The sequence below is a fragment of the Entelurus aequoreus genome, linkage group LG03 (assembly GCF_033978785.1).
Source record: "Entelurus aequoreus isolate RoL-2023_Sb linkage group LG03, RoL_Eaeq_v1.1, whole genome shotgun sequence".
Classification (NCBI taxonomy): domain Eukaryota; kingdom Metazoa; phylum Chordata; class Actinopteri; order Syngnathiformes; family Syngnathidae; genus Entelurus; species Entelurus aequoreus.
The window spans coordinates 1,945,078-1,972,577 of record NC_084733.1 but is presented as its reverse complement, the minus strand read 5'-3'; the positions used below and the strand labels follow the sequence as shown (position 1 = coordinate 1,972,577).

Genomic DNA, 27,500 nt, shown 5'->3' with positions numbered 1-27,500 from the left:
ATGGACGGTACTTTTCCTTGTTGGCGTCTCCAGAAGGCTAGAAATACAGGAACACACACACACACACACACACACACACACACACACACACACACACACACACACACACACACACACACACACACACACACACACACACACACACACACACACACACACACACACACACACACACACACACACACACACACAGACACACACACACAAACACACACACACACACACACACACGCACATTCTTGTATTTCTTACCTTCATGAGACCTCAGAAAAATAATATATACATACCATGCAAATATAAAAAAGCTTGTTGTGAAAAATGAGTTGGAATTTCACAAGAAAAACGTAGAATTTTGTCAGTATTATAATAAAAGTTGTAATTTTACTCAACGCAAGGCAAAATTTTACAAGAAAAACTGAACATTTGTGCAATATTATGATAAAATTTGGAATTTTATTCAACAACAGTCGCAATTTTACAAGAAAAGCTTAAAATTTTGGCAATTTTATGAAAAGAGTCGCAATTTTATAAGAAAACTTTAAAATGTTGGCAACATTATAATAATAATCGGAACTTTACTCTGCAAAATTACGACACAAGTCATAATTTTACTCAAAGAATGTCACTATTTTACAAGAACAAAAAAAAAAAAAGGCAATATTGTGATAAAAGTCAGAATTTTATATGACAAATGTCGCCATTTTGCGTGAAAGGTAATGATTTTACATCAAAAAGTAATAATTTTACGAGAGAATATTGCAATATTACAGAAACAGAAAGAATAGGAGAAATTCTGCCCAATTTTATAAGAAAAAAGTCGACACATTGTGAGAAAAAAACAGCTTTTAGTTAATTTATTTATTTTGGAATTTTTTGGTTCGTAATTGTTTTTTAGCACCGGAAGTGGTAAAATCAGCCGTTCACCTGCCGGGTTTTTTCGGGTATGAATAAGGAAGTCCTTCTTTAGCTGCCGTCTTGTTTTATTATATATTGCTGCCTTTGCACCTGTCAATGTTTACTTTTCTATGCATATTAAATCAACACAAAAACCTGACTTTGGAGCAATGTTCACGGACTCTAGTATTTGGCTCTATATTAGATGCAATGGGACCATGATTTATGTCATCACTTGTTCACACCTCCTCATATGGACGGTACTTTTCCTTGTTGGCGTCTCCAGAAGGGTAGAAATACAGGAACACACACACACACACACACACACACACACACACACACACACACACACACACACACACACACACACACACACACACACACACACACACACACACACACACACACACACACACACACATAAGTTTGTCTCTGAAAATAGACAAAAGACCGACGCCAACGTCACACTACACTCGCTACCAAAATACCTTTGGGGCGGTATAGCTCGGTTGGTAGAGCGGCCGTGCCAGCAACTTGAGGGTTCCAGGTTCGATCCCCGCTTCCGCCATCCTAGTCACTGCCGTTGTGTCCTTGGGCAAGACACTTTACCCACCTGCTCCCAGTGCCACCCACACTGGTTTGAATGTAACTTAGATATTGGGTTTCACTATGTAAAGCGCTTTGAGTCACTTGAGAAAAAGCGCTATATAAATGTAATTCACTTCACTTCACTTCACTTCACCTTTGATAGCGCTGCTGAGACACACACACACACACACAGACACACACACACACACACTTACACACACACACACACACACTTGAAGCGCTGGCCCACTAAGCAAAGCTCTGATAGCAGGAGTGTGTGAAGACTCCACAGTGTGTATAAACACAACACGTGGGAGTGGGAGAGGGAGAGCTCCCACTGTTATCAGGAACATTCCGTGACAGTCGGAGAGGATGATACACATGTGAGCACGTCGGCTTTCAGGAGTTGTGTAGTTTATTGTGTTGCCGGGCAGGGAGTGAAGGCGTCGGGGGCGGGAGGGAGGAGGGGAGGAGGGCGCCATTGCCGGGAGAGCAAGTTGTAGGCATTTATTTATGAAGCTGGATTGAGTGTTTGAAAGGTGGAGGTTTGGTAACTCCGGTTACTTTCATTAATCCGGCTGATGTTGAGACTTCATTAACTCCACGTTTGATACACATTCCTGGTGATGTCATACACATTCCTGGTGATGTCATACACATTCCTGGTGATGTCATACACATTCCTGGTGATGTCATACACATTCCTGGTGATGTCATACACATTCCTGGTGATGTCATACACATTCCTGGTGATGTCATACACACATGAAGTGGTTCCCCGTTGAACTGCAGGACACTTTTATGGCGTATACTCCAAGAAACAACACGTACCAAAACCAGCGTTTGAAACACTCAATAAGACTTGGACTTTAGTCCAGTGGTTCCTAACCCTGGGTGGGACGGAAGCTTAGGGGTTGGGTGAGTCGGGCTCAGGGGTTCGGCGGAGGTCGAGACACACCCGACTCATGGTGTAAATACACACTTCTCCCTATCGGGCGTATTACGGATACGACAACAGCAGAAGTCAGACTGATCTGCAGGTGTGTCGTTTGTTGTGAGTTTGTGTTGGTTTTGTTGTTTTGTTCATGCACGCTTCATCAAGTGCACCACTAATAAAACATGGTAACACTTTAGTATGGGGAACATATTCACCATTAATTAGCTGTTTGTTAACATGCAAATTAGTAACATATTGGCTCTTAACTAGTCATTATTAAGTACTTATTAATGCCTTGTTCGGCATGGCCTTATTATAACCCTAACCCTCTAACCCTGGCCCTAACCCTCTAACCCTAACCCTAACCCTAACCCTAACCCTAACCCTAACCCTAGCCCTAGCCCTCTAACCCTGGCCCTAACCATAACCCTCTAACCCTGGCCCTAACCCTCTAACCCTAACCCTAACCCTAACCCTCTAACCCTAAGCATAACCCTCTAACCCTGGCCCTAACCCTCTAACCCTAACCCTAACCCTCTAACCCTAACCATAACCCTCTAACCCTGGCCCTAACCCTCTAACCCTAACCCTAACCCTAACCCTAACCTAACCCTAACCCTAACCCTAACCCTAACCCTAACCCACTTTAGTACGGAGAACATATTCACCATTAAATAGCTGTTTGTTAACATACAAATTAGTAACATATTTCTCTTAACTAGTCATTATTAAGTACTTATTAATGCCTTGTTCGGCATGGCCTTATTATAACCCTAACCCTCTAACCCTGGCCCTAACCCTCTAACCCTAACCCTAACCCTAACCCTAACCCTAACCCTAACCCTAGCCCTAGCCCTCTAACCCTGGCCCTAACCATAACCCTCTAACCCTGGCCCTAACCCTCTAACCCTAACCCTAACCCTAACCCTCTGACCCTAAGCATAACCCTCTAACCCTGGCCCTAACCCTCTAACCCTAACCTTAACCCTCAAACCCTAACCATAACCCTCTAACCCTGGCCCTAACCCTCTAACCCTAACCCTAACCCTAACCCTAACCTAACCCTAACCCTAACCCTAACCCTAACCCTAACCCTAACCCACTTTAGTACGGGGAACATATTCACCATTAATTAGCTGTTTGTTAACATGCAAATTAGTAACATATTGGCTCTTAACTAGTCATTATTAAGTACTTATTAATGCCTTGTTCGGCATGGCCTTATTATAACCCTAACCCTCTAACCCAAGCCCTAACCCTCTAACCCTAACCCTAACCCTAACCCTAACCCTAACCCTAACCCTAGCCCTAGCCCTCTAACCCTGGCCCTAACCATAACCCTCTAACCCTGGCCCTAACCCTCTAACCCTAACCCTAACCCTAACCCTCTAACCCTAAGCATAAACCTCTAACCCTGGCCCTAACCCTCTAACCCTAACCCTAACCCTAACCCTCTAACCCTAACCATAACCTCTAACCCTGGCCCTAACCCTCTAACCCTAACCATAACCCTAACCCCAACCCCAACCCCAACCCTAACCCTAACCCTAACCCTAACCCTAACCCTACCCTAACCCTAACCCTAACCCTAACCCCTAACCCTAACCCCTCCCCCAACCCTAACCCTAACCCTAACCCCTCCCCCAACCCTAACCCTAACCCTAACCCCAACCCTAACCCTAACCCTAACCCTAACCCTAACCCTAACCCTAAATCCTTACCATAAACCTAACCCCTAACCCTAACCCTAACCCTAACCCTAACCCTAATTAGCTGTTTGTTAACATGCAAATTAGTAACATATTGGCTCTTAACTAGTCATTATTAAGTACTTATTAATGCCTTGTTCGGCATGGCCTTATTATAACCCTAACCCTCTAACCCTGGCCCTAACCCTAACCCTAACCCTAACCCTAACCCTAACCCTAACCCTAACCCTAGCCCTCTAACCCTGGCCCTAACCATAACCCTCTAACCCTGGCCCTAACCCTCTAACCTTAACCCTAACCCTAACCCTCTAACCCTAAGCATAACCCTCTAACCCTGGCCCTAACCCTCTAACCCTAACCCTAACCCTCTAACCCTAACCATAACCCTCTAACCCTGGCCCTAACCCTCTAACCCTAACCCTAACCCTAACCCTAACCCTAACCCTAACCCTAGCCCTAGCCCTCTAACCCTGGCCCTAACCCTCTAACCCTGGCCCTAACCCTCTAACCCTAACCCTAACCATCTAACCCTAACCATAACCCTCTAACCCTGGCCCTAACCCTCTAACCCTAACCCTAACCCTAACCCTAGCCCTCTAACCCTGTCCCTAACCCTAACCCTCTAACCCTGGCCCTAACCCTCTAACCCTAGCCCTCTAACCCTGACCATAACCCTCTAACCCTGACCCTAACCCGTCTAACCCTAACTCTAACCCTAACCCTAACCCTAACCCTAACCCTAACCCTAACCCTAGCCCTAGCCCTCTAACCCTGGCCCTAACTCTAACCCTCTAACCCTGGCCCTAACCCTCTAACCCTAACCCTAACCCTCTAACCCTAACCATAACCCTCTAACCCTGGCCCTAACCCTCTAACCCTAACCCTAACCCTAACCCTCTAACCCTAACCATAACCCTCTAACCCTGGCCCTAACCCTCTAACCCTAAACCTAGCCCTAACCCTAACCATAACCCTAGCCCTAGCCCTAGCCCTCTAACCCTGGCCCTAACCCTCTAACCCTGGCCCTAACCCTCTAACCCTAACCCTAACCCTCTAACCCTAACCATAACCCTCTAACCCTGGCCCTAACCCTCTAACCCTAACCCTAACCCTAACCCTAACCCTAGCCCTCTAACCCTGGCCCTAACCCTAACCCTCTAACCCTGGCCCTAACCCTCTAACCCTAACCCTAACCCTCTAACCCTGACCATAACTAACCCTAACCCTAACCCTAACCGTTCCACCGTCAAAACATTCCTCTTAATCAGGACTAAAACAAAGTTGTTTTTTGAACGTCAAAAATTCCCGGGTTTGCCGAAATTCCAGGATTTTTGTAATACCATTTCACAATTGATCATGTTACTACTTCAAGATTTCTTGACCGATTTCAAAAATTTCAACACCAACTATTTCAACTCATTCAGACCAACATTTTTTTTTTTTTAACATTTCAAAAAAATTCCCGCTTTTTCCGAAATTCCGAATATTTCTGAAATTCCCATTGAGACAATGGGACATTCTTCAAAGTTCAACAATTCCACATTTTTCATCTGATTCAAACTGTTCCAACTTCAAAATATTTCAGACTCTTCAGGAATTGTGTGCTCTACTTCAACATTTCTAAAAAAATTTTTTCCCGGATTTCCCATAATTCCTTTTTTATTTGCATTTTCCCCATTCAAAATGAATTGGCCATTTTTCAAACTTCCACAATTCCCACATTCTTCTTCCCATTCGAACCATTCCACCTTCAACACATTCAACTCATCCTGGACATTTGAACTACCATTTTTACACATTCAACAAATTTCCAGGAATTCCCTTTTTTTGATAACCTATTTCCACCCTTCTTAAGTTCGACTACTCCTTCCACATTTTTCAACCCATTTCAACCGTTCCAGTGTCAAAACACTCCTCATATTCAGAACAAAAACTGAGGCGGTTTTAAGGAACTACAAAAATCACGGTTTTCCCGAAATTCCAGGAATTTTTCAATTAAAAACTGTTACCAATTCAACATTTCTTGACCGATTTAAACAATTCCAACACCAACCAATTCAGCTCATTCAGGACATTCATGCTCCTGATCATTAAAACAAAAAATCCCGCTTTTACCAAAATTCCCAAATTTCCAGGACGTTCCCATTTAAATGACTGGCACATTTTTCCAAGTTCCACAATTCCCACATTCTTCAACCCATTCAAACTATTCCACCTTCAACTCATCCTGGACATTTGAACTACCATTTTTCCACATTCAACACATTTCCAGGAATTCCCGTTTTTTGGTAACCTATTTCCACCCTTCTTAAGTTCGACTACTCCTTCCACATTTTTCAACCCATTTCAACCGTTCCAGTGTCAAAACACTCCTCATATTCAGAACAAAAACTGAGGTGGTTAAGGAACTACAAAAATCCCGGTTTTCCCGAAATTCCAGGAATTTTTCAATTAAAAACTGTTACTAATTCAACATTTCTTGACCGATTTAAACAATTCCAACACCAACCAATTCAGCTCATTCAGGACATTCATGCTCCTGATCATTTTAAAAAAAAATCCCGCTTTCACATAAATTTCCAAATTTCCAGGACGTTCCTATTTAAATGACTGGCACATTTTTCCAAGTTGCACAATTCCCACATTCTTCAACCCATTCAAACCATTCCACCTTCAACACATTCAACTCATCCTGGACATTTGAACTACCATTTTTCCACATTCAACACATTTCCAGGAATTCCCGTTTTTTGGTAACCTATTTCCACCCTTCTTAAGTTCGACTACTCCTTTCACATTTTTCAACCCATTTCAACCGTTCCAGTGTCAAAACACTCCTCATATTCAGAACAAAAACTGAGGTGGTTAAGGAACCACAAAAATCCCGGTTTTCCCGAAATTCCAGGAATTTTTCAATTAAAAACTGTTACTAATGCAACATTTCTTGACCGATTTAAACAATTCCAACACCAACCAATTCAGCTCATTCAGGACATTCATGCTCCTGATCATTTTAAAAAAAAATCCCGCTTTCACATAAATTTCCAAATTTCCAGGACGTTCCTATTTAAATGAATGGGACATTTTTCCAAGTTGCACAATTCCCACATTCTTCAACCCATTCAAACCATTCCACCTTCAACACATTCAACTCATCCTGGACATTTGAACTACCATTTTTCCACATTCAACAAATTTCCAGGAATTCCCGTTTTTTGGTAACCTATTTCCACCCTTCTTAAGTTCGACTACTCCTTTCACATTTTTCAACCCATTTCAACCGTTCCACCGTCAAAACACTCCTCATATTCAGAACAAAAACTGAGGTGGTTAAGGAACTACAAAAATCACGGTTTTCCCGAAATTCCAGGAATTTTTCAATTAAAAACTGTTACTAATTCAACATTTCTTGACCGATTTAAACAATTCCAACACCAACCAATTCAGCTCATTCAGGACATTCATGCTCCTGATCATTAAAACAAAAAATCCCGCTTTTACCAAAATTCCCAAATTTCCAGGACGTTCCCATTTAAATGACTGGCACATTTTTCCAAGTTCCACAATTCCCACATTCTTCAACCCATTCAAACCATTCCACCTTCAACTCATCCTGGACATTTGAACTACCATTTTTCCACATTGAACACATTTCCAGGAATTCCCGTTTTTTGGTAACCTATTTCCACCCTTCTTAAGTTCGACTACTCCTTCCACATTTTTCAACCCATTTCAACCGTTCCAGTGTCAAAACACTCCTCATATTCAGAACAAAAACTGAGGTGGTTAAGGAACTAGAAAAATCCCAGTTTTCCCGAAATTCCAGGAATTTTTCAATTAAAAACTGTTACCAATTCAACATTTCTTGACCGATTTAAACAATTCCAACACCAACCAATTCAGCTCATTCAGGACATTCATGCTCCTGATCATTAAAACAAAAAATCCCGCTTTTACCAAAATTCCCAAATTTCCAGGACGTTCCCATTTAAATGAATGGGACATTTTTCCAAGTTCCACAATTCCCACATTCTTCAACCCATTCAAACCATTCCATCTTCAACACATTGAACTCATCCTGGATATTTGAACTACGATTTTTCCACATTCAACAAATTTCCAGGAATTCCCGTTTTTTGGTAACCTATTTCCACCCTTCTTAAGTTCGACTACTACTTTCACATTTTTCAACCCATTTCAACCGTTCCACCATCAACACACTCCTCATATTCAGAAGAAAAACTGAGGCGGTTTTAAGGAACTACAAAAATCACGGTTTTCCCGAAATTCCAGGAATTTTTCAATTAAAAACTGTTACCAATTCAACATTTCTTGACCGATTTAAACAATTCCAACACCAACCAATTCAGCTCATTCAGGACATTCATGCTCCTGAACATTAAAACAAAAAATCTCGCTTTTACCAAAATTCCCAAATTTCCAGGACGTTCCCATTTAAATGACTGGCACATTTTTCCAAGTTCCACAATTCCCACATTCTTCAACCCATTCAAACCATTCCACCTTCAACACATTCAACTCATCCTGGACATTTGAACTACCATTTTTCCACATTCAAAAAATTTCCAGGAATTCCCGTTTTTTGGTAACCTATTTCCACCCTTCTTAAGTTCGACTACTCCTTCCACATTTTTCAACCCATTTCAACCGTTCCAGTGTCAAAACACTCCTCATATTCAGAACAAAAACTGAGGTGGTTAAGGAACTAGAAAAATCCCGGTTTTCCCGAAATTCCAGGAATTTTTCAATTAAAAACTGTTACTAATTCAACATTTCTTGACCGATTTAAACAATTCCAACACCAACCAATTCAGCTCATTCAGGACATTCATGCTCCTGATCATTTAAAAAAAAAAAAAATCCCGCTTTTACCAAAATTCCCAAATTTCCAGGACGTTCCTATTTAAATGAATGGGACATGTTTCCAAGTTGCACAATTCCCACATTTTTCAACCCATTCAAACCATTCCACCTTCAACACATTCCACTCATCCTGGACATTTGAATTACCATTTTTCCACATTCAAAAAATTTCCAGGAATTCCCGTTTTTTGGTAACCTATTTCCACCCTTCTTAAGTTCGACTACTCCTTTCACATTTTTCAACCCATTTCAACCGTTCCACCGTCAAAACACTCATATTCAGAACAAAAACTGAGGTGGATAAGGAACTACAAAAATCACGGTTTTCCCGAAATTCCAGGAATTTTTCAATTAAAAACTGTTACCAATTCAACATTTCTTGACCGATTTAAACAATTCCAACACCAACCAATTCAGCTCATTCAGGACATTCATGCTCCTGACCATTAAAACAAAAAATCCCGCTTTTACCAAAATTCCCAAATTTCCAGGACGTTCCCATTTAAATGACTGGCACATTTTTCCAAGATCCACAATTCCACATTCTTCAACCCATTCAAACCATTCCACCTTCAACACATTCAACTCATCCTGGACATTTGAATTACCATTTTTCCACATTCAACAAATTTCCAGGAATTCCCGTTTTTTGGTAACCTATTTCCACCCTTCTTAAGTTCGACTACTCCTTTCACATTTTTCAACCCATTTCAACCGTTCCACCGTCAAAACACTCATATTCAGAACAAAAACTGAGGTGGATAAGGAACTACAAAAATCACGGTTTTCCCCGAAATTCCAGGAATTTTTCAATTAAAAACTGTTACCAATTTAACATTTCTTGACCGATTTAAACAATTCCAACACCAACCAATTCAGCTCATTTCCTGATCATTTAAAAAAAAAATTCCCGCTTTCACCAAAATTCCCAAATTTCCAGGACGTTCCTATTTAAATGAATGGGACATGTTTCCAAGTTGCACAATTCCCACATTTTTCAAGCTATTCAAACCATTCCACCTTCAACACATTCCACTCATCCTGGACATTCAAACTAACATTTCCCCAATTCCAGACCAAATTCTGTTTTCCCTGGAAATTCAAACTCTTCAACATTCAAACCATTTCAGCTTTTAAACAATTTCAACATTTAAACCATTTCTACATTTATCATACGTTCAATTAGCATTTCAGTTCAGCGTCAGCTCTTCGACATTCAAACCATTCCGACGTTCAAACTATTGTCACATTCATACTACATTATGTCAGCATTTCACTTGAACTTCAGCATTCACACGCAATTCCTTCAGGAATGGCCTCATGGAGTTTACATACTATTGTTCTTGTGGTATTGTTGGGGGGAATATTTTCCCAACTTTGAGCAAAATGGAACGCCTTAGAAATGACGAGCTTTGACCTTGGTTCTGCTGGAAGAAGATAAACACAATGGCTTGTATCATTGCAAATACACAAACATTGTATCTCATTTAGGTTCCGGAAGGAAAGGCACCAAGAACGAGCTGAAAGTAAAGTGGACAGAGGGGTGTGTGTGTGTGTTAACTTTCGGGTTCGATCTCCGCCAAGGCATTATTTAGACAGCTTTAGAACTAAATGATCTTCGAGGACTCCTCCCTGCAAAAGGGAGGGTCCCAATAATACTCATAGGACAAAATCTGTGAACTCAGGTTCTAAATATGTGTGCTGCTCGGACAATAAAGCCTAAATGGTAAACAAAATAAGTAATGATGAATTCTTTTTAATTCAATCATTTGATATTTCAAATTCCTATTTGATTTTTAGCTTTGAGGAACATTAGAATTCCTGTGTTTTGTGTTTTTTCACCCCCAAAGTGTTGGTAACGAGCTTAACGTACCTTAAGATGCTGCAGTTGTCGTCGGTCATCGTCCAGCTGCCTCCGCTTGTTTTCAATCTCCGTTTGCTTCTTCCTCTTCTCCTGTCACCAAAAATAACACAAATGTATTTCTTATCCGTACGAAACTCATTAATAACATGAGAAAAATACAGTACTTCTTATCCGTACTAAACTTATTAATAACATTAGAAAAATACAGTACTTCTTATCCGTACTAAACTCATTAATAACATTAGAAAAATACAGTACGGTGCATCCGCAAGGTATTCACTTCGCTTTTTCCACATTTTGTTATGCTACAGCCTTATTCTAAAACCGAATAAATTCAATCATTTAAACTAGAGATGTCCGATAATATCGGCCGGCCGATATTATCGGCCGATAAATGCTTTAAAATGTAATATCGGAAATTATCGGTATCGTTTTTTTTTATTATCGGTATCGTTTTTATAATTTTTTTTTTAAATTTTTTTTTATTAAATCAACATAAAAAACACAAGATACACTTACAATTAGTGCACCAACCCAAAAAACCTCCCTCCCCCATTTACACTCATTCACACAAAAGGGTTGTTTCTTTCTGTTATTAATATTCTGCTTCCTACATTATATATCAATATATATCAATACAGTCTGCAAGGGATACAGTCCGTAAGCACACATGACTGGTCCACTAATAGTACTAACCTTTAACAGTTAATTTTACTCATTTTCATTAATTACTAGTTTCTATGTAACTGTTTTTATATTGTTTTACTTTCTTTTTTATTCAAGAAAATATTTTAAATGTATTTATCTTATTTTATTTTATTAATTTAAAAAAAAAAAGGACCTTATCTTCACCATACCTGGTTGTCCAAATTAGGCATAATAATGTGTTGATTCCACAACTGTATATATCAGTATCGGTATCGGTTGATATCGGTATCGGTAATCAAAGAGTTGGACAATATCAGAATATCGGATATCGGCAAAAAGCCATTATCGGACATCCCTAATTCAAACCTATAATTTTTTTCAAATGTATCAAAAATAATCAATCACATGCACATACGTAGTCAATACAACACTTAACTAAAATGTCTAAAAATATGTTTTCAAATTGTTATTATGTGTAAAATTTTTGAGGACAAAAATGAATGTATTTCATTTTGGAATAAGGCTTTAAAATAATCAAATGTGGGAAAAGTGAAGAGCTGTTAATACTTTCCATTTGTGCTGAAACCTCGTGAACATATGCTGCAGTTAGACTATTGTTATTAGTGTCATTCTTAGACTTAGAGCAGGGGTGGCCACACCTTTTCTGCAGGCCAGCTACCGTAATTTCCGGACTATAAGCCGCACCTGACTATAAGCCGCACCAGCTAAATTTTGGGGAAAATACAGATTGCTCCATATATAAGGCGCACCCGACTATAAGCCGCACCTGACTATAAGCCGCACCAGCTAAATTTAGGGGAAAATACAGATTGCTCCATATATAAGGCGCACCCGACTATAAGCCGCACCTGACTATAAGCCGCACCAGCTAAATTTAGGGGAAAATACAGATTACTCCATATATAAGCCGCACCCAACTATAAGACGCAGGGTTTTGATGTGTAATTACCGTAGTATATGGGGGTTCCTGCTACCACGGAGGGGATTGTCGGGACAGAGATGACTGTTTGGGAACGCAAAGCGTCCCATTTATCAACAATACATCTTTCAATCAAACTTTCACATCTTTAACATGGCGAACAGCATTTGTGCAGAGTACAAATAATACAACGGTATTACCGGTAGTGACGGTAGTCAGTCTTTAATTATCGTGTCATCGTCTTCCTCCTGCGTACTAAAACCACTGAAATCCTCTTCGTCGGTGTCGGAGAAGAACAGGGCCAAAATGGCGTCGTCAGCCACTCTCTCTCCTTTGTCCGTGGAATCAACGTCTCCGGCTTCGTCAGCCGTTACGCCGTCCTCTTCATCATCACGACGCAGCAGTGCAGCTTTTCGAAAGCCGTTGATGATGGTGGATGTTTTCACACTTTTCCATGCCGTCAGGATCCACTGGCAGACTTCAGCAAAAGTTGCTTTCCGCATGCGACCAGTTTTGGTGAATGATTTTGTAGTAGAATTTCTGACCTTTTAACCTATGTTTCTTGTCTTTTAAGAATGTCCGCTCATTTTCAATACTCTTGTATTTTGTGCCATTGAATGGACCAGTTGTGGGACAAAAGTGAATATTAAGTCGTGCCAACCTGTCTACAGAATGTGTTGACTGTCTAAAGGATTTGAGTTGTTATGGAACAGATAGGAAAAACAAAACAAGACATTGACGCACTCGATAAGGAACGATGACGCACAACAGACATATAAAAAATGGCAGAAGACCGGAACTCGGGGGTGATTTTGGCTTGTGTGTGTCTTGTTTGCTCCGGAGTAACTTCTGGTTTGTCTGCACGGCCAACTCAATTCAACCTGCACTTCTGATAATGGGTAAATACATTTGTTGTACTAAACTACTTTTGTTGCCTGCTTAAGCTTCGGACAATCCACTACAATTTCTCACCGTTAGTCCTCCATGCCTCCCACTGAAGTCGTAGTGGCACTTTAGAAGCACGATTCGCACTGATGTCCAGTGGCTGCAAATGCTTTGTTGTGCCCCCAGGAATCACCGTTGGAATAGAGTTTGTGCTCTTGATGGCTGCTTTCACAGAATCTGTTATATGGGCTCTCATGCTGTCCAAAACGAGCAGTGCTTTTTTTTTTGGCGGAAAAAATCCCCCAGGTCGCTTGACATAGCACTCATTCAGCCATTCCTTCATAACGCTTTCCATCATCCACCCTTTCTGGTTGACTTTTATGGAGATGTATTATCTTCGACCCAACTCTCTCGTTTGAGTCACACATTAAGAGTGTTACTAAAACGGCCTTCTTTCATCTCCGTAATATCGCTAAAATTCGTTCCATCTTGTCCACTAGCGACGCTGAGATCATTATTCATGCGTTCGTTACGTCTCGTCTCGATTACTGTAACGTATTATTTTCGGGCCTCCCTATGTCTAGCATTAAAAGATTACAGATGGTACAAAATGCGGCTGCAAGGCTTTTGACAAGAACAAGAAAGTTTGATCATATTACGCCTATACTGGCTCACTTGCACTGGCTTCCTGTGCACTTAAGATGCGACTTTAAGGTTTTACTACTTACGTATAAAATACTACACGGTTTAGCTCCAGCCTATCTCGCCGATTGTATTGTACCATATGTCCCGACAAGAAATCTGCGTTCAAAGAACTCCGGCTTATTAGTGATTCCCAGAGCCCAAAAAAAGTCTGCGGGCTATAGAGCGTTTTCTATTCGGGCTCCAGTACTCTGGAATGCCCTCCCGGTAACAGTTAGAGATGCTACCTCAGTAGAAGCATTTAAGTCCCATCTTAAAACTCATTTGTATAATCTAGCCTTTAAATAGACCCCCCTTTTTTAGACCAGTTGATCTGCCGTTTCTTTTCTTCTCTCCTCTTCTCCCCTGTCCCTTGCGAGGGGGAGTTGCATAGGTCCGGTGGCCATGGATGAAGTGCTGGCTGTCCAGAGCCGGGACCCCGGGTGGACCACTAGCCTGTGCATCGGTTGGGGACATCTCTGCGGTGCTGACCCGTCTCCGCTCGGGATGGTTTCCTGTTGGCCCCGCTGTGGACTGGACTCTCGCTGATGTGTTGGATCCACTGTGGACTGGACTTTCACAATGTTATGTCAGACCCACTCGACATCCATTGCTTTCGGTCTCCCCTAGAGGGGGGGGGGGGGGGGGGGGGGTTATCCACATATGCGGTCCTCTCCAAGGTTTCTCATAGTCATTCACCGACGTCCCACTGGGGTGAGTTTTTCCTTGCCCGTATGTGGGCTCTGTACCGAGGATGTCGTTGTGGCTTGTACAGCCCTTTGAGACACTTGTGATTTAGGGCTATATAAATAAACATTGATTGATTGATGTCTTTCGGGAAATTTTCATTTGGCATAGTAATCCGTTTAAAAATCACCATCGGTGGAAGCTTTAGTCCGGATGCTGTGCAGCCCAGAACACAAGTGAAATGTGTTCTCTCATGGCCAGTTGTTCTCAGTGTGATGGACGATTCACCTTTTTTGGTTAACAGTCCTTGTGAGAGGAAAGTCAAAGGACAGCGGCACTTCATCCATGTTTATTATCTCGTCCGGTCCGATGGAATATTCGTCTATTTTTCTTTGCGTGAATTCGCGGAAGTTTGTTATTTTCTCCTCGTGGTCGGCAGGGAGTTGCTGACTCAGAGTCGTCCGTGCCCTAATGGACAGTCCCTTTCGTCTCATAAATCTGACACACCATGATGGTCCACCTCTAAAATCTTCAATATTCATTTCTTTGGCGGTTGTTTGGGCTTTCAGTCGGATCTGCACGGTGGAAACATCCCGGCCGTCTGCTCTCTGTGTGTTCACCCAGTCCTCAAGAACGTTTTCAAGTTCCAGCCACCTGCTTTTATTACCTCTGAAGGATTTTTTTGTCTTTTTGCATTGAATCAGTTCTTCATGCTGCCGTCTCCAACGTCTCACCATTGATTCATTGATGTCAAGGGTACGTGCAGCAGCTCTATTTCCTTGTTTGACAGCCAAATCGATTGCTTTTAACTTAAAAGCGGCATCATATGCACTTCTCCGTTTGTTTTCCATATTGAGGGTGTTTGCATGAACACTTCCTTCGCGCAAACTGTCGCTGACGCTCTCCTACTCTTTGTTTTGCTCTCGTTACCTGGCGCCAGATGTCTGCCTCGGTCTCGCGCATCCTCTGTAGTGTGCGCCACTGGTTACCGTAAGCCGTAAAAAAAAGCCGTAAAAAAGCCGCACCGTCGCAAAAGCCGCAGGGACCAAAACGAGGGAAAAAGTAGCGGCTTATGGTCCGGAAATTACGGTACTTTTCAATTGACCAAGTGGAGGGGATCTACCTCATTCATATATATATAACATTTAAATTGTTTTTATCTACAAAAGCGACGTTTTTGTTAAAAAGCTTAAAGGCCTACTGAAAGCCACTACTTGCGACCACGCAGTCTGATAGTTTATATATCAATGATGAAATATTAACATTGCAACACATGCCAATACGGCTGGGTTAGATTAGTAAAGTGACATTTTAAATTTCCCGCGAAATATCCTGCTGAAAACGTCCCGGTATGATGACGTTTGCGCGTGACGTCACGGATTGTAGCGGACATTTTGGGACAGCATTGCGGCCAGCTATTAAGTCGTCTGTAACTATCGCAAAATTCCACAGTATTCCGGACATCTGTGTTGGTGAATCTTTTGCAATTTGTTTAATGAACAATGGAGACTGCAAAGAAAAAAGCTGTAGGTGGGAAGCGATGTATTAGCGGCCGGCTGCAGCAACACAAACACGTAGCGACTCTTACCAGGAGGCTTTTGAGTTGGATACGCGCTACCGTGAGTATGCAGCTTTCTTCCAAACATTTGATCGCTTGCCCGTACGTGCGTGCCGCTCTGTGCATGTCACGTACGTAACTTTGGGGAAATATATGTGCTGTATGAACTTTGCGGAGGTGGACGGTACTTTGGGCTGTGGGATTGAGTGTGTTGTGCGGGTGTTTGAGTTGTATTGGCAGGTTATATGGACGGGAGGGGGGAGGTGTTTGTTATGTGGGATTAATTAGTGGCATATTAAATATAAGCCTGGTTGTGTTGTGGCTAATAGAGTATATATATGTCTTGTGTTTATTTACTGTTGAATATCAGGTCCCACCCGCCTCTCACAGCATCTTCCCTATCTGAATCGCTTCCACTGCCCTCTAATCCTTCACTCTCACTTTCCTTATCCACAAATCTTTCATCCTGGCTCAAATTAATGGGGAAATCGTCGCTTTCTCGGTCCGAATCGCTCTCGCTGCTGGTGGCCATGATTGTAAACAATGTGCAGATGTGAGGAGCTCCACAACCTGTGACGTCACGCTACTTCCGGTACAGGCAAGGCTTTTTTTTTTATCAGCGACCAAAAGTTGCGAACTTTATCGTCGATGTTCTCTACTAAATCCTTTCAGCAAAAATATGGCAATATCGCGAAATGATCAAGTATGACACATAGAATGGATCTGCTATTCCCGTTTAAATAAAAAAAATTCATTTCAGTAGGCCTTTAAGACCTTTGTTAGATGGGAATCTGGGTTTAACGTGGTTAGTGGAGCTCCCCCTGGTGTTGTGGTTATGGCGGTCATTTACGTTAAGGAAGTAGTTTGACATGTACTTCGGTATCAGGGAGGTGTAGTGGATTTTATAGACTAGGCTCAGTGCAAGTTGTTTAACTCTGTCCAAAACCCTGAGCCAGCCCACTTTGGAGAAGTGGGTAGGAGTGAGGTGTGATCTGGGGTGAAGGTCTAGACCAGGGGTCACCAACGTGGTGCCCGCGGGCACCAGGTAGCCCGTAAGGACCAGATGAGTAGCCCGCTGGCCTGTTCTAAAAATAGCTCAAATAGCAGCCTCTATTTTTTAAATGTTATTTATTTACTAGCAAGCTGGTCTAGCTTTGCCCGACATTTTTAATTCTAAGAGAGACAAAACTCAAATAGAATTTGAAAATCCAAAAAAATATTTTAAAGACTTGGTCTTCACTTGTTTAAATAAATTCATTTATTTTTTTACTTTGCTTCTTATAACTTTCAGAAAAACAATTTTAGAGAAAAAATACAATCTTAAAAATGATTTTAGGATTTTTAAACACATATACCTTTTTACCTTTTAAATTCCTTCCTCTTCTTTCCTGACAATTTAAATCAATGTTCAAGTAATTTTTTTATTTTATTGTAAAGAATAATAAATACATTTTAATTTAATTCTTCATTTTAGCTTCTGTTTTTTCGACGAAGAATATTTGTGAAATATTTCTTCAAATTTATTATGATTAAAATTCAAAAACATTATTCTGGAAAATCTAGAAAATCTGTAGAATCAAATTTGAATCTTATTTCAAAGTCTTTTGAATTTCTTTTAAAATTTTTGTTCTGGAAAATCTAGAAGAAATAATGATTTGTCTTTGTTAGAAATATAGCTTGGTCCAATTTGTTATATATTCTAACAAAGTGCAGATTGGATTTTAACCTATTTAAAACATGTCATCAAAATTCTAAAATTAATCTTAATCAGGAAAAATTACTAATGATGTTCTATAAATTCTTTTTTAAATTTTTTCAAAAAGATTCGAATTTGCTAGTTTTTCTCTTCTTTTTTTCGGTTGAATTTTGAATTTTAAAGAGTCGAAATTGAAGATAAACTATGTTTCAAAATTCAATTGTCATTTTTTTGTGTTTTCTCCTCTTTTAAACAGTTTAATTAAGTGTAAATATCATTAATTATTAATAATAACATAGAGTTAAAGGTAAATTGAGCAAATTGGCTAATTCTTGCAATTTATTTAAGTGTGTATCAAACTGGTAGCCCTTCGCATTAATCACTACCCAAGAAGTAGCTCTTGCTTTCAAAAAGGTTGCTGACCCCTGGTCTAGAAGTAACCTGACTAGCTTGTTCTGGGATGTTTGGAGTCTAGATTTGAGGGTTCTGGAGGTGCTCGGAGACTCTTATTTTGGATGGAGCAGCGCTTTTATTGTGGAGACAGGAACCGTGCGGTCGGTCTTTAGGCTTTTTGACGGCAGGTACGGTTGGAATAAAAAATGTTTCCCGACTTCCTGTTGGTAATTTCTTCTTAATAACGATTACGAGGCAGCCGGCGTCATCTCACAAGACCCTCGGGTGCCGCGAATGTCGATCGAGTGACCAAAGTGACGTCTTGGTGAAGATTGAGGATCGCTAATTTTGAGGTCCACTCTCAGAGGATGCTGCTTCTCAGGAGGATATAACAATCACCTCACTCCAATTATTACCTGCGTACAATTAACACCACATCCTCTTTGCGGTGTAGCTAAATAAACACCTCCAACCATAATTACAGCATTAATACCATGGCTGTGTATAATTTGCATTATTGAACATTTTTCAGGGCTTTAGAAATGTCCTACACATAATTAAATACATCTATTTTAGTTTTTAGTAACATATATTTCTCTTGACACATAACAATGTGGGGAAAACTTCGGACTATAAGGCGCACTTAAAATCCTTTCATTTTCTCAAAACTCGACAAAGCACCTCATAACCCTAATGTACGGAATCATTTTGGTTGTGCTTACCGACCTCGAAGCTGTTTTACTTGGTACATGGTGAAATGGTAAGTGTGACCAGTAGATGGCAGTCACACATAAGAGATACGTGTAGACTGCATTATGATGGCAGTCACACAAGAGATACATGTAGACTGCAATATGATGGCAGTCACACATAAGAGATACGTGCATACTGCAATATGATGGCAGTCACACATAAGAGATACGTACAGACTGCAATATGATGGCAGTCACACATAAGAGATACGTGCAGACTGCAATATGATGGCAGTCACACATAAGAGATACGTACAGACTGCAATATGATGGCAGTCACACATAAGAGATACGTGCAGACTGCAATATGATGGCAGTCACACATAAGAGATACGTACAGACTGCAATATGATGGCAGTCACACATAAGAGATACGTGTAGACTGCAATATGATGGCAGTCACACATAAGAGATACATGTAGACTGCATTATGATGGCAGTCACACATACGAGATACGTGTAGACTGCAATATGATGGCAGGGTTAGGGTCAACATGTTATTTAGTCCTTGTGAGGACCTTGTTTACATTGTGGAACCCTGGCACACCTTCAACATGTTATTTAGTCCTTGTGAGGACCTTGTTTACATTGTGGAACCCTGGCACACCTTCAACATGTTATTTAGTCCTTGTAAAGACCTTGTTTACATTGTGGAACCCTGGCACACCTTCAACATGTTATTCCATCCTTGTGAGGACCTTGTTTACATTGTGGAACCCTGGCACACCTTCAACATGTTATTTAGTCCTTGTGAGGACCTTGTTTACATTGTGGAACCCTGGCACACCTTCAACATGTTATTTAGTCCTTGTAAAGACCTTGTTTACATTGTGGAACCCTGGCACACCTTCAACATGTTATTTAGTCCTTGTAAAGACCTTGTTTACATTGTGGAACCCTGGCACACCTTCAACATGTTATTCCATCCTTGTGAGGACCTTGTTTACATTGTGGAACCCTGGCACACCTTCAACATGTTATTTAGTCCTTGTGAGGACCTTGTTTACATTGTGGAACCCTGGCACACCTTCAACATGTTATTTAGTCCTTGTGAGGACCTTGTTTACATTGTGGAACCCTGGCACACCTTCAACATGTTATTTAGTCCTTGTGAGGACCTTGTTTACATTGTGGAACCCTGGCACACCTTCAACATGTTATTTAGTCCTTGTAAAGACCTTGTTTACATTGTGGAACCCTGGCACACCTTCAACATGTTATTCCATCCTTGTGAGGACCTTGTTTACATTGTGGAACCCTGGCACACCTTCAACATGTTATTTAGTCCTTGTGAGGACCTTGTTTACATTGTGGAACCCTGGCACACCTTCAACATGTTATTTAGGGGCGGTATAGCTCGGTTGGTAGAGCGGCCGTGCCAGCAACTTGAGGGTTGCAGGTTCGATCCCCGCTTCCGCCATCCTAGTCACTGCCGTTGTGTCCTTGGGCAAGACACTTTACCCACCTGCTCCCAGTGCCACCCACACTGGTTTGAATGTAACTTAGATATTGGGTTTCACTATGTAAAGCGCTTTGAGTCACTTGAGAAAAAGCGCTATATAAATGTAATTCACTTCACTTCACATTTAGTCCTTGTGAGGACCTTGTTTACATTGTGGAACCCTGGCACACCTTCAACATGTTATTCCATCCTTGTGAGGACCTTGTTTACATTGTGGAACCCTGGCACACCTTCAACATGTTATTTAGTCCTTGTGAGGACCTTGTTTACATTGTGTGTGTGTGCACAATGGTGGACTTACAGCGATGACCTGGAGTCTCTCCTCTTGCGACACCTCAGCCATCCTGCCGGAGGAGAAGGAGAGTTAGAACCAGGCGGCAACATAGGCTGCACTCGGCATTGGCGACTTCCTAGTGGCTGGTGTCAGATACCTGTTGCTTTGCGGGTTGAGAGAGCGAGAGAGAGAGAGACTAACTTGGCACCCTGCTGCCGCTACTAGATTCCTGCTCTAATGTGTTCCAGACTACAACTCCAGGATTGAATAGTGAGACCTGAAGGTTTTATTGCACAATCAGCAAGAGCGTCTAGCTAAGGCAGTATCTCTAGGGGAAAATACTGCGGTAGTTTGGGAAGTACACACTGGAATTCATCTAGGCCTCAATGAACCGCAGCTCCCCAGAGTGCTGGCGGCACTCGTGCAGCTCCAGACCACCGTCACACAATCATCTTTTTACTCAATTCTGTTGCTATTTATTTACACTTTAAGTTGACTTTTTTTCTCCCAGTGCATAGCACGTTTATGCAAGCTGTGCACTGGCTACTCTAAAGTATGTCCGGGTTTAATGTTCATAGAATTGTTTCGGGCGGGCGTCAGAAACCCTAACCTTAACCCTAACCCTAACCCTAACCAAGACTTTTTTCTTTATGCCTAACCCTAACCCCAAACCTAACCCTAACCCTAACCCCTAACCCTAACCCTAACCCTAACCCTAACCCTAACCCAAACCTTTTTCTTTATGCCTAACCCTAACCCTCACCCCAAACCTAACCCTAACCCTCTAATCCTAACCATAACCCCAACCCCAACCCCAACCCTAACTCTAATCCTAACCCCAACCCCAACCCTAACCCCAACCCCAACCCCAACCCTAACCCTAACCCTAACCCCAACCCCAACCCCAACCATATCCCTAACCCTAACCAACTCTTTTTTCTTTATGCCTAACCCTAACGCTAACCCTAACCCTAAAATCCTAACCCTAACCCCAACCCCAACCCCAACCCTAACTCTAATCATAACCCTAACCCCAACCCTAACCCTACCCTAACCCTAACCCTAACCCCACCCCAACCCTAGCCCTAACCCTAACCAACTCTTTTTCTTTATGCCTAACCCTAACCCTCACCCCAAACCTAACCCTAACTCTAATCCTAACCCTAACCCCAACCCTAACCCCAACCCAACCCCAACCCTAACCCTAACCCTAACCCTAACCATAACCTCACCCCAACCCTAGCCCTAACCCTAACCAACTCTTTTTCTTTATGCCTAACCCTAACCCTCACCCCAAACCTAATCCTAATGCTAATCCTAACCCCAACCCCAACCCCAACCCTATCCCTAACCCTAACCAACTCTTTTACTTTATGCCTAACCCTAACCCTAACCCTAACCCTAAAATCCTAACCCTAACCCCAACCCCAAACCCAACCCCAACCCCAACCCTAACCCTACCCTAACCCTAACCCTAACCCCACCCCCAACCCTAGCCCTAACCCTAACTAACTCTTTTTCTTTATGCCTAACCCTAACCCTCACCCCAAACCTAACCCTAACTCTAATCCTAACCCTAACCCCAACCCTAACCCCAACCCTAACCCTAACCCTAACCATAACCTCACCCCAACCCTAGCCCTAACCCTAACCAACTCTTTTTCTTTATGCCTAACCCTAACCCTCACCCCAAACCTAACCCTAACGCTAATCCTAACCCCAACCCCAACCCCAACCCCAACCCTATCCCTAACCCTAACCAACTCTTTTACTTTATGCCTAACCCTAACCCTAACCCTAACCCCAACCCCAACCCCAACCCCAACCCTAACTCTAATCCTAACCCTAACCCTAACCCCAACCCCAACCCCAACCCCAACCCTAACCATCCATCCACCCAACAACAAAAATATAACACAATATTCCATCCAACTGCAAAAATATCACACACAAATTTATCCAACAAGCACATGTATCGCACAACAATCCATCCAACGAGCACATATATCCCACAATAATCCATCCAACAAGCAAATATATCACACAACAATCCATCCAACAAGCACATATATCGCACAACAATCCATCCAACACATATATCGCACAGCAATTTATCCAACAAGCCAAAATATTACACAATGCAACAGAAAAAATATCACACAACAATTCATCAACAAACAAAAATATCACACAACTATCCATCCAACAAGAACAAATATAACACAACCATCCATCCAACATTAAAAACATCACACAACAATCCATCTAAAAACAAAAAATATCACACAATAATCCATCCAACAAGTAAAAATTTCACAGAACAATCCATCCAACAGCAGAAATATCACACAACAATCCATCTAACAACTAAAAATATCACACAAAAATCCATCCAACAACTAAAAATATCACACAACAATCATCCAACAAAAAACAATATCACACAACAATCCATCCAACAACAAAAAATATCACAAAACAATCCATCCAACAACAACAAAATATCACAGAACACTCCATCCAACAACAACAAATTACACACAACAATCCATCCATCAACAAAAAATATCACACAACAATCCATCCAACAACAAAACATTACACACAACAATCCATCCAACAACAAACAATATCACACAACAATCCACCCAACAACAAAACATTACACACAACAATCCATCCATCAACAAACAATATCACACAACAATCCATCCAACAAGCAAAAATATCACACAACAATCCATCCAACAAGCAAAAATATCACACAACAATTCATATATACGGTACATATATATATATATATATATATATATATATATATATATATATATATATATATATATATATATATATATATATATATATATATATATATATATATATATATATATATATATATATATATATATTTAATATATATATATATATATATATATATATATATATATATATATATATACGTATATATATACATACATATACGTTAGGTCAGGAGAAAACACAGAGGCTATATCATCCCTACAAGCCTGTTTCGCTTGTAGGGATGATATATATATTGTCAGTGGTGAGTGCAAAGTAGTAAAGTAGTGGTGATATAAAATGGGAGCAGCACTGAGAAGTACAAAGTCAAATCAGTCAAAGAGGAGAAGCAACCTTTGCCAGACAGGAAGTGGTCTTACAAACATTACATCATACATACAGTATATAATATAATATATATATATATATATATATATATATATATATATATATATATATATATATATATATATATATATATATATATATATATATATATATATATATATTTAAAAAAAAAAAAAAAAAAATATATATATATATATATATATATATATATATATATATATATATATATATATATATATATATATATATATATATATATATATATATATATATATATATATGTTGTCAATAAATGAAGACGCAGTGCAGGAGAGCTGACTAATGACTCTCAGTTTATTCCCCTGATGATTTACAGGAAGACTTTAAGTGCCTCCATAGAAGCCCAGCAGCTAATAATAATAATAACAATAAATAATAAATAATAACAACAAATAATAAATAATAACAATAAATAATAACGTCTGCTAACAACCTTCCTCAGAACTTCATCAACGATACACACCCAGCGTTCAACTATGTACGTGACACAGGTCAGCCATCATCCCACTGATATCACCACACTACTGATATCACCACACTACTGATATCACCACACTACTGACTATTTGGAACGTTCTCATTAGAAAGATCAAACTTATTCAAGAAGTAATTATTCAAATATTATATATCTATGAACTTTGTATTCAATAACTAAGTATTCAATAACTAAGTATTCAATAACTAAGTATTCAAGAGGTATGTCTTCAATATTTATATATGTAAGAACCAAGTAATCAAGTTGTGTTTATTCAATAACTATTTATTCAGGAAGTATTTATTCAAGGACTATGTATTAAATAACTATTTATTCAAGAAGTATATATTCAAGAAGTCTTTGTTCAATGATTATTTATTCAAGAAGTATTTGTTCAAGAAGTATTTATTAAAGAAGTATTTGTTCAATAACTATTTATTCAACAAGTATATATTCAAGAAGTATTTGTTCAAGAAATATTTGTTCAAGAAGTATTTGTTCAATAAGTATATGTTCAAGAAGTATTTATTCAATAATTATTTATTCAAGAAGTATATATTCAATAAGTATTTTTTCAATAAGTATATATTCAAGAAGTATTTATTCAATAAGTATTTTTTTTAGTAAGTATTTTATCAAGAAGTATACATTATTTTCTTTTTTTTATAGTATATAGTATATATTCAAGAAGCATTTGTTCAAGAAGTATTTATTCAAGAAGTACAAAAGTATATATTCTATAACTATTCATTCAAGAAGTATTAATTCAAAAAGTATTTATTCAAGAAGTATTTGTTAAAGAAGTATTTACTCAAGAAGGATTTATTCAAGAACTATATATTCAAGAAGTATTTGTTCAAGAATGATCTATTCAAGAACTATGTATTCAAAAACTATTTATAATGAAGGCAACACATGATATAAGTGTCTATATTAGCTATATTAGCGATGAAGAAGCTATATTAGCCTACTATCAAAATGACTATGTTTCGCAGGCTGAGGCAAATCTTCGTTGACAGAAATGTTCAAATATAATATTCATTCTACACATTTTGACAACATTAGAAAACCTTAGCAAAACTTCTCAGAGGATGAAATCACTCCTGGAAATGACCAAAGGTATAAAGTGTGAGTCCAAGTTAAAGCAGGCGTGTGATTGGAACTTCATGAAAAAAACTGAAAATGAGACGGGCAGGATGTGTGTCTGTTGTGATGTCACTTCCTGGTTCCATGCCCCGCCCTATCTCGCCTCTAATTGGCCCGTCTGTAATGTTTTGCCCTAATCCTAACCAATGGTGACTCATAGAAAACCAACCAAGCAATCATGGATGTTTTTATACGGAAACCAACCAATCATGGATGTTCTTATACGGAAACCAACCAATCGTGGATGTTCTTATACGGAAACCAACCAATCATGGATGCTCTTATACGGAAACCAACCAACCATGGATGTTCTTATACGGAAACCAACCAATCATGGATGTTCTTATACGGAAACCAACCAATCATGGATGTTCTTATACGGAAACCAACCAATCATGGATGTTCTTATACGGAAACCAACCAATCATGGATGTTCTTATACGGAAACCAACCAATCATGGATGTTCTTATACGGAAACCAACCAATCATGGATGTTCTTATACAGAAACTAACCAATCATGGATGGCAATGAGTATGGTTTTTGATAATCCAGTGGTAAAAACTACGATTTTTCGTTAAAAATTATGAAGTTAAAAATGGAAGCTACGTAGCGAAGCAACTCCACGGGCAGGGGACAAAATGTAGGGGAAACATCCATGATAATGATTGGTTGGTTTCCGTATAAGAACATCCATGATTGGTTGGTTTCTGTATAAGAACATCCATGATTGGTTGGTTTCCGTATAAGAACATCCATGATTGGTTGGTTTCCGTATAAGAACATCCATCCATCCATCCATCCATCTTCAACCGCTTATCCGGAATCGGGTCGCGGGGACAGCAGCTCCAGCAAAGACCCCCAGACTTCCCTCTCCAGAGCAACATTTGCGACTTCCTCCTGGGGAATCCCGAAGCGTTCCCAGGCCAGAGAGGAGATGTAATCCCCCCATCTGGTCCTTGGTCTGCCGCGGGGCCTCCTCCCAGTGGGACGTGCAACGAGGACCTCCCTAGGGAGACGCTCGTGAGGCATCCGCACGAGATGCCCGAACCACCTAAGCTGGCTCCTTTCCAAGCGAAGGAGCAGCGGCTCTACTCCGAGTCTCTCTCGGGTGACTGCACTTCTCACCCTATCTCTAAGGGAGATGCCAGCCACCCTTCTGAGGAAACTCATTTCGGCCGCTTGTATCCGCGATCTTATTCTTTCGGTCATTACCCACACTTCATGACCATAGGTGAGAGTAGGAATGTAGATAGCTCGGTAGACCGAGAGCTTTGCCTTCTGGCTCAGCTCCCGTTTCGTCACAACAGTGCGGCAGAGAGACTGCAATACTGCCCCAGCTGCTCCGATTCTCCGGCTGATTTCCTTCTCCATCTTTCCCTCACTCGTGAACAAGACCCCGAGATACTTAAACTCCTCCACCTGGGACAGAGTCCTGTCCCCTACCCGGACTGTACAAACCATCGGTTTCCTGCTGAGAACCATGGCCTCAGATTTGGAGATGCTGATCCTCATTCCAGCCGCTGAACACTCGGCTGCGAACCGATCCAGTGAGAGCTGAAGGTCACGAACCGAAGGTGCCATCAGGACCACATCATCTGCAAACAGCAGTGACGCAACCTTTAGCCCCCCGAGACGTATACCCTCTCCGCCATGGCCACGACTCCGCCTAGAAATCCTGTCCATGAAAATCACAAACAGGATAGGTGACAGAGCGCAGCCCTGGCGGAGACCAACCCCCACTGGAAACGGATCCGACTTACATCCAAGCACCCGGACACAACTCTCGCTTTGGTTGTACAGAGATTGGATGGCCCTCAACAGGGTTCCCCTCACTCCGTA

The 27,500-nt window shown here is 40.6% G+C and overlaps 1 protein-coding gene across 1 annotated transcript in view; it reads right to left on the bottom strand.

Annotated features, from left to right (window-relative positions):
* The window catches only part of LOC133645139 (paralemmin-1-like), a 90,335-nt gene that overhangs the window by 21,676 nt on the left and 41,159 nt on the right, over nt 1-27,500 (bottom strand). Inside the window, exons 2-3 of the mRNA XM_062039980.1 lie at nt 20,880-20,922; nt 10,886-10,966 (exon numbers count right to left, since the gene is read on the bottom strand). Of these exons, the coding sequence (XP_061895964.1) occupies nt 10,886-10,966; nt 20,880-20,921 (123 nt within the window). The 5' untranslated portion in view covers nt 20,922. The remainder of the gene's footprint in view (nt 1-10,885; nt 10,967-20,879; nt 20,923-27,500) is intronic.